Here is a 15,078-nt window from a genome sequence, read left to right as displayed (position 1 = left end):
AAGAGCGTGGTTGAGAGAGCAGAAGAGGGTGTTTTGAAGTGGTTTGGGCACATGGAGAGAATGAGTGAGGAAAGATTGACCAAGAGGATATATGTGTCGGAGGTGGAGGGAACGAGGAGAAGAGGGAGACCAAATTGGAGGTGGAAAGATGGAGTGAAAAAGATTTTGTGTGATCGGGGCCTGAACATGCAGGAGGGTGAAAGGAGGGCAAGGAATAGAGTGAATTGGAGCGATGTGGTATACCGGGGTTGACGTGCTGTCAGTGGATTGAATCAAGGCAGGTAAAGCGTCTGGGGTAAACCATGGAAAGCTGTGTAGGTATGTATATTTGCGTGTGTGGACGTATGTATATACATGTGTATGGGGGGGGTTGGGCCATTTCTTTCGTCTGTTTCCTTGCGCTACCTCGCAAACGCGGGAGACAGCGACAAAGTATAATAATAAAATAATAATAATAATAATATATATATATATATATATATATATATATATATATATATATATATATATATATATATATATATATATATTTTTTTTTTTTTTTTTATACCTCGTCGCTGTCTCCCGCGGTTGCGAGGTAGCGCAAGGAAACAGACGAAAGAAATGGCCCAACCCACCCCATACACATGTACATACACACGTCCACACACGCAAATATACATACCTACACAGCTTTCCATGGCCCACCCCGGACGCTTCACATGCCTTGATTCAATCCACTGACAGCACGTCAACCCCTGTATACCACATCGCTCCAATTCACTCTATTCCTTGCCCTCCTTTCACCCTCCTGCATGTTCAGGCCCCGATCACACAAAATCCTTTTCACTCCATCTTTCCACCTCCAATTTGGTCTCCCTCTTCTCCTCGTTCCCTCCACCTCCGACACATATATCCTCTTGGTCAATCTTTCCTCACTCATTCTCTCCATGTGCCCAAACCATTTCAAAACACCCTCTTCTGCTCTCTCAACCACGCTCTTTTTATTTCCACACATCTCTCTTACCCTTACGATACTTACTCGATCAAACCACCTCACACCACACATTGTCCTCAAACATCTCATTTCCAGCACCTCCATCCTCCTGCGCACAACTCTATCCATAGCCCACGCCTCGCAACCATACAACATTGTTGGAACCACTATTCCTTCAAACATACCCATTTTTGCTTTCCGAGATAATGTTCTCGACTTCCACACATTTTTCAAGGCTCCCAAAATTTTCGCCCCCTCCCCCACCCTATGATCCACTTCCGCTTCCATGGTTCCATCCGCTGACAGATCCACTCCCAGATATCTAAAACACTTCACTTCCTCCAGTTTTTCTCCATTCAAATTCACCTCCCAATTGACTTGACCCTCAACCCTACTGTACCTAATAACCTTGCTCTTATTCACATTTACTCTTAACTTTCTTCTTCCACACACTTTACCAAACTCCGTCACCAGCTTCTGCAGTTTCTCACATGAATCCGCCACCAGCGCTGTATCATCAGCGAACAACAACTGACTCACTTCCCAAGCTCTCTCATCCCCAACAGACTTCATACTTGCCCCTCTTTCCAAGACTCTTGCATTTACCTCCCTAACAACCCCATCCATAAACAAATTAAACAACCATGGAGACATCACACACCCCTGCCGCAAACCTACATTCACTGAGAACCAATCACTTTCCTCTCTTCCTACACGTACACATGCCTTACATCCTCGATAAAAACTTTTCACTGCTTCTAACAACTTGCCTCCCACACCATATATTCTTAATACCTTCCACAGAGCATCTCTATCAACTCTATCATATGCCTTCTCCAGATCCATAAATGCTACATACAAATCCATTTGCTTTTCTAAGTATTTCTCACATACACTCTTCAAAGCAAACACCTGATCCACACATCCTCTACCACTTCTGAAACCACACTGCTCTTCCCCAATCTGATGCTCTGTACATGCCTTCACCCTCTCAATCAATACCCTCCCATATAATTTACCAGGAATACTCAACAAACTTATACCTCTGTAATTTGAGCACTCACTCTTATCCCCTTTGCCTTTGTACAATGGCACTATGCACGCATTCCACCAATCCTCAGACACTTCACCATGAGTCATACATACATTAAATAACCTTACCAACCAGTCAACAATACAGCGACAAAGTATAAAAAAAAAAAAAAAAAAAATATATGTTTATCCCTGGGGATAGGGGATTAAGAATACTTCCCACGTATTCCCTGCGTGTCGTAGAAGGCGACTAAAAGGGGAGGGAGCGGGGGGCTGGAAATCCTCCCCTCTCGTTTTTTTTTTTTAATTTTCCAAAAGAAGGAACAGAGTGGGGCCAGGTGAGGATATTCCAAAAAAGGCCCAGTCCTCTGTTCTTAACGCTACCTCACTAACGCAGGAAATGGCAAATAGTTTGAAAGAAAAGATATATATGTTATTTGAATTTATGTTAAACTATGATACAGACATTTAAATCTCATTTTTTTTTTTTTAAAGCAGAACTCATTTCTTCTATTTTGAATTCAGGACTTATGGTTCATTTCTTGTTGAAGATAATTCCTTTTCTTCAAACACCTCTGTTAGAACAAGACCTTCTGGGCTATTTCACCCCTATGCATAAGATATTCCTGTACCTACACAGCTTACAGTTGAAGTAAACCCCTTTGCTGCTACCCAAAGGAAATGAAAGTACCTTTAAGTCATCTCCCAAGGCCAAGAGTTTCCCCCATGAACCTGAGCAGCTACAGGAAAATTCCAAATCGTAGAACAACCAGGCACAAAAGCTGCATTCGTTTCATTATTCAAATGTTATTTATTTCTGACATGTATTTATGAAACAACTTTTTGAGATGTAAAATTTTCATCCTCTAAAGGAATATAAAAAAAGTGTCAAATGAAGACTTTATTTTATGAGAGGTACACCTTGGATGTTATTGGGAATACAATAGTACTGATACATACTATGTGGCAGCTGGCAGGAATCGTGACACATCAAAAAAAGCACCTAAATGGCAGAAAACCTTTAATATGTTTAGACTAAATGAAACCACTTTGACATTATTGAAGTTTGGGAAAACTACATTTTAAAGGTGTATGAATTACATAAAAAATAAAGAAACCATCCTTGGATATATCATAACAGCACTTACAGTGATCCTCTCCCAAGTTTAATGAGGTATTACCATGCTGAAATTATGAGAAAAACTATATAGATTACATGACAAAATAATCATTCAGTGCCTAAAAATTAAGGATGACTCCAAAACACCTTGTCCTAACAGACCAACAAACTGGCAGACTGTATGACACAAGCTTTATTGCCAGCAGATATTTAACATGTTTAACCAAAAGGTACATCATGTAGTCAATAACAGGCTCAACCAACAGGCAGATCACATAGTAGTGACAGCATTCAACCAACATATTTACCAAGTTGTTAGGTTTTGAGGGACGCGTCAACCAACAAGCAAGCCATATGGTCTTGACATATCAACTAACATAAAATTCACATGGTTCTGACAGGTTAAGTAGCAGACAAAGTAATAATGACAAGTTATGCAGCAGAAAAGGAACTGAGAAGTTAAGCAGCAGGTTGAAAATAGGAAATGAGACCTCATTTATCCCAAGTGAATATGATTAAAAAAAAATTCTAGATCAAGCTAAATGTGGCCTGAAAACCTGAATCATTAGATAAATGAAAATTTTCAATTACGTACTTTAATAAACAAGTCAAATGGTAGCAAGTGTACCATTGTGGTGGGTTATAAGGAATTACTTATTTGTACAGTATGAAGAAAAAAGTTTTACACAGTTGGAGCCCCATCTCTTGAACTATCTTTACCTAGGTTGAGATTTAGACATTAAGCAGGACTAGTGAATAGCTATGACTGCAGGAAAATTTTTGATAAAATTGAAGATTTGTGTTTGTTTCATGTTGATGAATGTTATGCTCAAGATGACGTGATTATGTTCGTTGACAATGCCAGTAACCCATGTGTGAGGCAGAAAGCATTTGCCTGTTGCCTATTCACTGATAGCAAGACACAGTTGCCCTTACTGAAAGGGCTTATTCAATCAGTTCACTTTCCAGAGTTTGCCCTGAATGTTTCTTGTTGCTTTCCTTACCAAGCATGAATGATGTCCTGAAATATTTATTTCCTTGGACTGTATTCTTTCATTAGAGTGCCCCCTTGCTTACTGCATGAGACCACCACAGTTTTGAGTATATATATTTTTTTTATCATACTTTGTTCCTGTTTCCCACGTTAAGTGAGGAGGTGCAAGGAAACAGACGAAAGAATGGCCCAACCCACCCACATACACATGTATATACATACACGTCCACAAACACACATATACATACCTATACATCTCAACGTATACATATATATACACACACAGACATATACATATAAACACATGTACATAATTCATACTGTCTGCCCTTATTCATTCCTGTCGCCACACTGCCACACATGATATGACAACCCCCTCCCCCCGCATGTGTGCGAGGTAGCACTAGGAAAAGACAACAAAGGCCACATTCGTTCACACTCAGTCTCTAGCTGTCATGTATAATGCACTGAAACTACAGCTCCCTTTCTACATCCATGTTTCACAAAACTTTCCATGGTTTACCCCAGATGCTTCACATGCCCTGGTTCAATCAATTGACAGCACGTCGACCCTGGTATACCACATCATTCCAATTCACTCTAATCCTTGCATGCCTTTCACCTTCCTGCATGTTCAGGCCCCGATCACTCAGAATCTTTTTCACTCCATCTTTCCACCTCCAATTTGGTCTCACACTTCTTCTCATTCCCTCCACCTCTGACACATATATCCTCTTTGTCAATCTTTCCTCACTCATTCTCTCCACGTGACCAAACCGTTTCAAAACACCCTCTTCTGCTCTCTCAACCACACTCTTTTTATTACCACACATCTCTCTTACCCTTTCATTACTTACTCAATCAAACCACCACACACCACATATTGTCCTCAAACATCTCATTTCCAACACATCCACCCTCCTCCGCACAACTCTATCTATAGCCCACGCCTCGCAACCATATATCATTGTTGGAACCACTATTCCTTCAAACATACCCATTTTTGCTTTCCAAGATAACATTCTTGACTTCCATACATTTTTCAATGCTCCCAGAACTTTCACCCCCTCCCCCACCCTATGATTCACTTCCGCTTCCATGGTTCCATCCACTGCCAAATCCACTCCCAGATATCTAAAACACTTCACTTCCTCCAGTTTTTCTCCATTCAAACTTACCTCCCAATTGACTTGCCCCTCAACCCTACTGTACCTAATAACCTTGCTCTTATTCACATTTGCTCTCAGCTTTCTTCTTTCTCACACTATACCAAACTCAGTCACCAGCTTTTGAAGTTTCTCACCCGAATCAGCCACCAACGCTGTATCATCAGCGAACAACAACTGACTCACTTCCCAAGCTCTCTCATCCATAACAGACTGCATACTTGCCCCTCTTTCCAAAACTCTTGTATTCACCTCCCTAACAACCCCATCCATTCACAAATCAAACAACCATGGAGACATCACACACCCCTGTCGCAAACCAACAGTCACTGAGAACCAATCACTTTCCTCTCTTCCTACTTGTACACATGCTTTACATCCTCAATAAAAACTTTTCACAATTTCTAACAATTTGCCTCCCATACCATATATTCTTAATACCTTCCACAGAGCATCTCTATCAACTCTATCATATGCCTTCTCCAGATCCATAAATGCTTCATACAAATCCATTTGCTTTTCTAAGTATTTCTCGCATACATTCTTCAAAGCAAACACCTGATCCACACATCCTCTACCACTTCTGAAACCACACTGCTCTTCCCCAATCTGATGCTCTGTACATGCTTTCACCCTTTCAATCAATACCCTCCCATATAATTTCCCAGTTTTGAGTATACGTGCTTAAAATGATGTAAACCATTTTAACAAGCATAAAGTTTTAAACATTCGCAATATTTTTTTCCATTCGTTCGGCAAGTTATCACAACTGCTGCAAGCTACTTAAAGTTAAGCTTGACAGGATCCAGCACAGTGATGGTGTGAATATGCACATAGCAATAAGCGAGCAAGAAGACCATGTCATCCATGCTCTGCCTGCATTATTCTGTCCTACTGTGTTTCTTGCCAAGTGAGGAATTCCATGAGTGATATCAATGCATAACAAACTTTTGAAAACTTTCATTTATTGCTTTATGCCCTTAGATATGGCCTGTGCCAGAAGATGGGTAGGGAAGGTGATGTCTTAAAAAATTGGACCTATTTGATTGCCTTGCATGTGGTGAAAGTGCATCATCTGTTGTGAGGCATTTTGGTGATGATGATAGTCAACAGTCCGAACCATAACAAAAAATGAGAGCCTTGAACCGCATAGCTGGCTGGCTGTCTGCTTTATGAAAGTACAGGGGTTAAGTTCATGGTATCATGGGTGACATACTCCCATCACACTACACAGTACTATTTATTTACTACTTTTCTGTACAGTATTATACACAATTTCTTTATACTTTTGTAGGATAAACATATATGAGGTATAACATTCTAATTTTTAATTGTGGAATATTCATTACAGGACTTGTATCCCTGAGGTAAGGAAAAAAGAATTCTATGTTAACTAAAGGGGGCAGGAGCAAGGGGCTGGAAACCCTAACCTCCTTGAATTTCAATTTCTAAAAGAGGAAACAAGAAGGAGCTCAACCTCCTTGAAGGCTCAGGTTGGGGTGTCCGAATGTGTGTGGACATAGCCAAGATGAGAAGAAAGGAGCGATAAGTAGAGTGTTTGAGAAATCTCGATGTTCTAACTGTTAGTGAAACGAAGGTCAAGGGAAAAGGGGAAGAATTGTTTGGAAATGTCAAGGATTAGTGAGAGGGCAAGAGCTAAGGAAGTTGTAGCACTACTCCAGAAGCAGGAGTTGTAGGAGTGTGTGATACAATGTAAGAAAGTAAATTCTAGATTGATGTGGGTAAAACTGAAAGTGGATGGTGAGAGATGGGTGATTATTGGTGTATATGCACCAGGCCATGAGAAGAAAGATTATGAGAGGCAAGTGTTTTGGGAGCAGCTAAAGGAGTGTGTCAGCAGTTTTGGCACAAGAGATCAGGTATTTGTGGTCGGAGATTTTGATGCAAAGGTAAGTACTGTGGCAGTTGGCGGTATAATTGGCACGCATGGGATATTCAGTATTATGTATGGAAGTGTGAAAAGCTTTTTGAGTTGTGTGCAGAGAAAAAAAGACTGGTGATTGGGAATACCTGGTTTAAAGAGAGAAATACATAGGTATATGTATGTGAGTAGGATGACTGAAAGGCATGTAAAAGAGAGACTTATAGATGTAAATGTGCTGAGAGGGGCAGCTGGTTGGATGTCTGATCACTATCTTGTGGGGGCGGGGGAGAAGATTTGCAGAGGTTTTCAAAAAAGAGGAGACAATATCATGAAGAAGAGAGTGGTGAGTGTAAGTGAGCTTTGAAAGGAGACTTGTGTAAAGGTGTAAAGAGATAGCAGCAAAGACTGAGTGTAGAATGACAAAAGAAGTGTGGGGAGTGGGTGTGGGATTGGAGGTATTTAGGGAAACTGTGATGGCATGTGCAAGAGAGGTATGTGGCATGCAAAAGGTGGGAGGAGGGCAGATTAGATAGGGTAGTGAGTGATGGGATTAAGAAGCAAAGTTTCATGTGAAAGAAAAAAGTAAGGCATTTGGGTGGTACTTACAAGGAAGCAGTGCAAATGATTAGATGTATAAGATAAAGCAGCAAGAAGTCAAGAAGGTACAGGGGTTGAAAAAGATGGCAAATGAGAGTTGGGGTGAGAGAGTATCATTAAACTTTAGGGAGATGAAAAAGGTGTTTTGGAGGAAGGTAAACAATATGTGAAAGACAAGAGAACAAATGGGAACATCAGTGAAGGGGACAAAAGGGGAAGTGATAACAGACAGCTATGAAGTGAGTATTTTGAAGAATTTTACAGAGGGTGGATGTGTCGGAAATGAAGTGTTCGAAGACATTATGTGCTAGGAGGTGGTTTGATCGAGTAAGTAATGAAGGGTAAGAGAGATGTGTGGAAATAAAGAGTGCGGTTATGAGAGCAGAAGAGGGTGTGTTGAATGAGTGAGGAAAGATTGACAAAGAGGATATATCTGTCAGAGGTGAAAGGAACAGGGAGAAGCGAGAGACCAAATTGAAGGTGGAAGGATGGAGTGAAAAAGATTTTGAGTGATCGGGGCCTGAACATACAGGAGGATGAGAGGCGTGCAAGGAACAGAGAGAATTGGAATGATGTGGTATACTAGGGTCAACGTGCTGTCAATAGACTGAACCAGGGTATGTGAAGCGTCTGGGGTAAACCATGAAAATGTCTGTAGGGCCTGGATGTGGATTGGGGGCTGCGGTTTCGGGGCATTACACATGACAGCTAGAGACTGAGTGTGAACAAATGTGGCCTTTTTTGTCTGTTTTCCTGGTGCTACCTCACTGAAGTGGAGGGTAGTGATGCTATTTCCTGTGTGGCAGGGTAGTGACAGGAATGGATGCAAGCAAGCAAGTATGAACATGTACAAGTTTATATATGTATGTGTATGTGAAAGTATATGTATGTATATGTGCATGTATGGGCAGTTATCTATATATGAATGGATGGGCCATTCTTTGTCAGTTTCCTGGCGCTACCTTGCTGACACAGGAAACAGCAATTAAGTATAAAAGAAAAAATAATAATAATGATAAAATAATGTACATGTGAATATATGTATATGTCTGTGTTGTACGTTTATGTGTATATGTTGATATGTATATGTACGTGTACGGGCCCTTCGTTTGTTTCCTGGTGCTGCCTCACTGATGCGGGAAACAGCGATCATAATAATAATATAGTAAAAATAAATATGTTTTGGACACATGGAGATAATGAGTGAGGAAAGATTGACAAAGAGGATATATGTAGCGCCTGGAATTGGATGAAGGCAAGCAAGTACGAATATATACATCTGTATCTATGTATATGTGTGGGTATGTGTTGATATGTATATGTGCATATATGGGCATTTATGTATATGTGTCTATGAGTGGATGGTCCATTTTTTCATCTGTTTCCTGGCACTACCTTGCTGATGCAGGAATCAGCAATCAAGTATAATAATAATAAAATGTGTGTGTGTATGGATGTGTCTTGCTTCATCTGTTTCCTGGCGCTACCTTGCTAATGCAGGTCAGCAATCAAGTATGAAAAAAGAAATATGTCTCAAGGCTTACTCCCCCACCCCCTAACCCATAAGCCTAATACTTTGCTAACTGCAGTTTTTCCAATCAGAGGGTTTTCCAGAAAGTAAACTCTGAAGTTGCCATGGGACCTCTTAAGTGTTGCATCTTATCTTTCCATGGCCTCTAATTTCATGTAAAATGAAATGTTTACATGTTTTGTTGGTGCTTTCTGGTGACTTTCAGGGTCAAAGGAAAATTACAGCCAATAGACTTAAAAAAAATTACATATATTATTGTTAACGATGACATGAGAGATGCTGCTTCACCAAGGAAAACACAGTACATCTGAGGGGAGAAAATGAATCACCCAGTCTTCAGTTCACTAACCATTATGAGACCACTCCCAGCTAAATCAATCAGGCCAAAGTATCACTAAAACTATGTGGTTGATATAAAGAGAAAGAGTAGGGGTTGTAAACAAAAAGAGCAGGTGTGCAGTGCAATAAAATGGAAGACTATCTGATACCTGGATAATGCCTAGTCATTTTCTAAAAGTCTGAAGCAAATCCAAAATATTTTTAATAACCATATTTACCTGGAATTTGGAGAAGCACTCAGAAGTATCCTATCTTGATACTGACAGATTCCAATTATCTGAAGTTCAGATAAATGAGATTTCAATTTACTGAAAGGTAAACCTGCAAGTATACAACTTAGTATTAACAGGTTAACTAATACGCAGATACAAAAAAATAATAAAAACTGAAACAGCAAATGCAGACCATGTAATATTAGCATATGCTTACGTACAGGAACACCTTATATAACTAACAACAGACCTTTTTGGAAGATAATGTTTACCATGAGTAGGTAGTAGTTGGTAGGCAGCCACCAACCAGGGAGGTATATTACAAGTACTACCCACCTGGGTTAATATTAGGAGGGTTAGTGATGGCTGCATAGTTAGCCAGCACTTCAGTTGTTGTCAAGTTGCACTCTCTTGACCCAGGTAGCTACATTTTCTTTTTGATCACCCACACGTGGATTGCTGGTATTCTGTCCACATACAATCTCTCCTTGTCACAAATAACAATTTACTCATACAACTCTAGATTCCCCTGTGGTGAGTGCTCTGCACTAGCCCTGCCTTTCGCAAAATGGTACGAGCAATAGACAGAAGTAGTAGGTAGGAACATTAGGGGGAAGTAGTAGGTAGGAGCATTAAGCAGAAGTAGTAGGAATATTTGGTAGGAGCCTCTGAAAACACTGAGCTAGAGATGCCCTCTGCCAGTGGCCTGTTAAGGGTGAGGCATTTAAGGATAAGAAGTGGCAATGGAGTTCAACAGTTATGGAGACTCTTAGGCTGTGGCCACCCCCTTGAGGGAGTTCCCATAGGGAACCATGAGAAAGAAAATGTTATACTGAAAGGTTAACCAACAGGCAGACAACAAAGTAATAAGTTAACCAGCATGTGGACCATATACTATCAATCAGGTAATCATTAGGTAGAACATCTACAGACAGGTTATGAACAAGTAAAACAAAAGATCAAAATAATGAACTAGAAGATATATTATGTGATGCTAACCAGCGGGCAGACTGAGGGGTACTGATATCATATGGTATGTCATATTAATCAACAAGTAAAACTTGCAGCACTGACACATTATCCAACAGGTAAACCATGTAGCACTAACAAGTCAGCTAGCACATAAACCATACAGTTTTAACTAGTCAAGTAGCAGGAAGACCATGTGGGACTGAAAAGTTAACCATCAGGCAACATTGAGGCTCAAAGTGGTTAACCATCAGGTACATCACCCATGACTGAAACACTACTTCATCCATATTATGTTGTCAGGGATATGTTTTTATTATCAAAATTCTACAACTTAAGAACATAAAAGCAATAATATGAAAAAAAGCACTTGAAATTTGGCATTACAAAGGGGTGATAATGACATGATGTAATGATATGCTATCAGTAGATACAAAAACAGATACTAATATCTGACCAAATGTGTTTACAGCTCTTCTAGTATACAAAAACTTACACATAATGAAATTTCAAAAAACATTCAGTTAAAACTTCCTATACCTTCAATGGAATTATGCTAGAATAATTTCCTTAAATATTAAAAAAAATCACTTATCAGTGCTATGTGTGAGCAAAGAAGTAAAATGATGTAATGATAAAAAACATATCCAAACAATATTCTGACATGTTAACACCCTAATGGATTTATAATAAATATTAAATGAAATAACTTCACTTTAACACTATAGAAAAAACTGTAGTCATTGAACAAATCCAATGTTTACGTGAATAATTAATACATCACAATTATCCTTCTTTTAATGCTTATTTGCCATTTCCCGTACAGCAAGGTAGCATAAGGAACAGATGAAGAATGGCCCCATTCACTCTCAAGCTGTCATTTATAATAAAGTGAAAGCAGAGCACCCTATCCACAGTCATGCCCAACACCTTTCTGTGGTTTCTCCTGATTGCTTTGTATGTCCTAGTTCAGACCACTAACAGCATGTTCAACCCTGTATGCTATGTTGCTCCAATTTGCTCTGTCCCACAAACCTTACACTCTCCTGCATGCTAAGGCCTGAGCCCTCAAAGCATCTTTCACTCTTTTCCACCTCCTCCTCTGTTTCTCCCTTCTCCTTGTTCCCTCCACTTAACAGACATTTGTACCATCCTTTCAAAGTGCCAAAACTATTTCAGCATACTCTCTTCAGCTTTTTCATACATCCTCATCTTACTTCCACACCTCTCTCTTACCCTATCACTTCTTATTTGATCAACCCTCCTAACACCACATACTCTGTCCTCAAACATTGTACTTCCAACACATCCACCTTCTGCACTGTTTCATCTAGGGCCATGTCATGAATCCATACAACACCATCAAAAATATCCATCTCTGCCCTCAGACTCTTCAAAATACACAAGACCCTATCCCCTTCACCCATCATATGGCTTGCCTCAGCTCCCATGGTTCCATCTTCTGCCCTGTCCACTCCCTGGTATTGCTCCACTTCCTACAGGTTCTCTCCACCCAAACTCACACTCCAACCTGTCTCTGTTACTTTTTTTTTGACTAACTCTCAACTTTCTTCTTTCACAAACTCTCCCAAATTATGATACCAGCTCCAGCTTCTCACACAAATCTACCACCAGAGCTATGTAATCGGTAAACAGTAACTGACTCACCACATCTTGAACTGACTGAAGACCTGCCCCTCTTTCTAAGACCTTCACATTCATCCCCCTCATCACACTATCCATAGGCATAAGTACTTTTATTTCCAAACCTGATACAAATGTACATGACATCTTTCCAATTTTCATTTCTTCTAAAGATCTCCAACTGCAGAGTGGGGACTTGGGACTCCAGCTCTGCAAAATTAATATCCCAAAAGGTAAATGTATGTACCTGATCCATTCAGAGTAAACAGGAATGGAGTTTAAGATAACTGAGAACTGGACAAACTGTATGAAGTTATTACAAGAAAAAGTATCCATTGCAATAAAAAAATCCTTTTGAACTACGTCAACTTCTTTTCTTACAGTCACAGCTGCCTCTACTGACAGCTTTCTCTATATAAACCAATAAAAACTGTCAGCCTACACCAGAAGGATACATAAATGCTTACTGGTCCTTATGCAAATACAAAACCAATCATACATGAACTAGCATATGGTTACATTAACTTGGGTACTGGAGGAAAAGTCAAAAGATGTAGCTCAGCTACCTTAGCATCACAATCTTTCAAATGATGAAATGAATCAAAATTCAAGATAATACATAAATGTAACCACTGCTGGTTGTATCATCAAAGAATTGGGAAATTTATCCTACAGTATTGTGATTTTGTCTTAAGTTAGTTATCCAGTTCAGGCTCTCTAAACAATTCTAAGGCTTGTAAGCAAATTCTCATCAAATAACTTAAAAAGTTTTGTCATGGTTTTCACTCAATAAATTTTCATACATTCTAGATGCAAAGCAAAAGAGAAAAGTTTCATGCAAAAAAGTTAAAACCATCAGCTTCATACAATAGTCTTAATATCAATCTAAAAGAAATTTCACGCTAGAAAAATTTGTTAAAACAAGGCTGATACATTAGAAATGATAGCACTCCTTTGGTAGTAGTTTACTGCTGCCGTGAAAATGGCAATTCAGTTTCACAAAATTAAAATGTTACACTGTTGTTTACAACTGTTAAATTTTTGTTCTGTAACTAAATTCATAAGTCATGCAACTGTAGTCACAGTTTTGGCTTCTTTTCTATGACTGATCCATCAATTATCACTCAACACTCAACTTGAAGTATCCATTCCCTTACTGGCATTAAGCACAACCACAGTGTGATTTAGTTCTCATATCCTTCTGAACTTAGAGAGCAGAAGAGAGGCAAGGTTATTACTAATTTAATCTTAATTCTATTAAGGTTTATCATGATGCTGAAGTTGCACTTGATTCTAAACACTGTTTCTCCTCTTGCACCACATCTTTGTCAACAGACTCTTGCTCTTGAGATCTACACAGTTCAAAATTTCTTAATTCATGTTCAGTTTGTGTTCCAGCATCAACAGAACAAGCAGCGGGTAGGATGGAGCCAGAACGACTAGCAATGTTGAGCATTTCCCTTAAACCCTGTTGAAATGATGCTTATTGAAATAAGTGAATTTCATCCACGTTGTTTGCAATGCTTAGAGCATCATTTAAAATGATGCAATTACATTTCATGGAACTAATCTATCTATCAATTTGTACACTCATAATACACTGTATGCATCTCCCTACACTTAAAAATGGAAAGCTCTAGCAAATCCGTCTTTACACTCTATGATAACTAATCATACCATACTTTGCTCAGAGCTTCCACAAAATACTATACTAACTTACCAAAGGATTTGTCATATAGCCTTGGCTATAAAACTCTTGGAGCACTTATCTTTTCTTCTGCAGTTAAACGATATCTGAACACATCAACAAAATGAAAAATTCTCCCACACTGGAAGTAAACTTAACAAAAGTAAGATGAAGAAAACAACAAAACATATAGATAGCATGTGAATGAATGAAATGGAGGGTGAGTAAAAATTTCCAACAAACCAATGAAAGCTGCAAAGTAAATTAAATTTAAGAGCTAATTATTAAAGGAACACGTGGTTATGATGAAATCACTCCTTTCAACACTATCTTTGAAGGCAATGCTTTATGAATAACACAGCCCTCTTTTAGTACAAAGAACTGACCAAGTGTCCCTCCTATAAGTTAGGCTACATTAATATTAAGCTCAGCAAGTCACTGCATCCCATGATTACTGTGTGGCTGTCAGCTAGTCAAGAGAAAGCTGCTGTGATGTCTACTTCTTTCCATAAAATGCTAAGATTTAGAACTCCATACCTCATCTCCTTCCTAATAGATATGACTTTCCCCTTTTTCAAAATCAGTTTTTCGAGTTCAAAACTTCAATGGTTATTCACCTTCTCTCTTCATTCTATCTCTTTTAACATTTCCTCAAGCTCTATGCTCTGCCCTCAATTAGAACTTTTAATGACTGAAGCCTCCCACATGACGAAACATAGTCTTTATTCAAGTTAACATACCTATCAACAGGTCACTGCACTCACATACATCAAACGATTGGTTCTTCACAAAGATAACAGTCAATTTTAAATTATTCTTATTCTACAATTATCATCTTACAAAAAGAAACACTACAACTTAACTAACTGTTTATGCTGCATTTACAAGGGACAGTTTTTTTTTATCACCCTTTAATGTGAGAAATG

General features: G+C 39.1%; 1 protein-coding gene across 4 annotated transcripts in view; it reads right to left on the bottom strand.

Annotated features, from left to right (window-relative positions):
* Positions 1-2,896: 2,896 nt before the first annotated feature.
* Positions 2,897-15,078, bottom strand: part of LOC139755301 (FGFR1 oncogene partner 2 homolog) — a 97,308-nt gene continuing 85,126 nt past the window's right edge. For 3 of the 4 annotated variants that reach the window (XM_071673417.1, XM_071673419.1, XM_071673418.1), the window contains one exon: positions 2,897-13,933. In XM_071673417.1, the coding sequence (XP_071529518.1) occupies positions 13,733-13,933 (201 nt within the window). In that variant the 3' untranslated portion in view covers positions 2,897-13,732. The remainder of the gene's footprint in view (positions 13,934-15,078) is intronic. The other variant, XM_071673421.1, reaches the window with a different exon arrangement.

This window comes from Panulirus ornatus, chromosome 19 (genome assembly GCF_036320965.1).
Source record: "Panulirus ornatus isolate Po-2019 chromosome 19, ASM3632096v1, whole genome shotgun sequence".
NCBI lineage: Eukaryota > Metazoa > Arthropoda > Malacostraca > Decapoda > Palinuridae > Panulirus > Panulirus ornatus.
The sequence above is the reverse complement of the archived record's forward strand: the minus strand, read 5'-3'. Positions and strand labels throughout refer to the sequence as shown.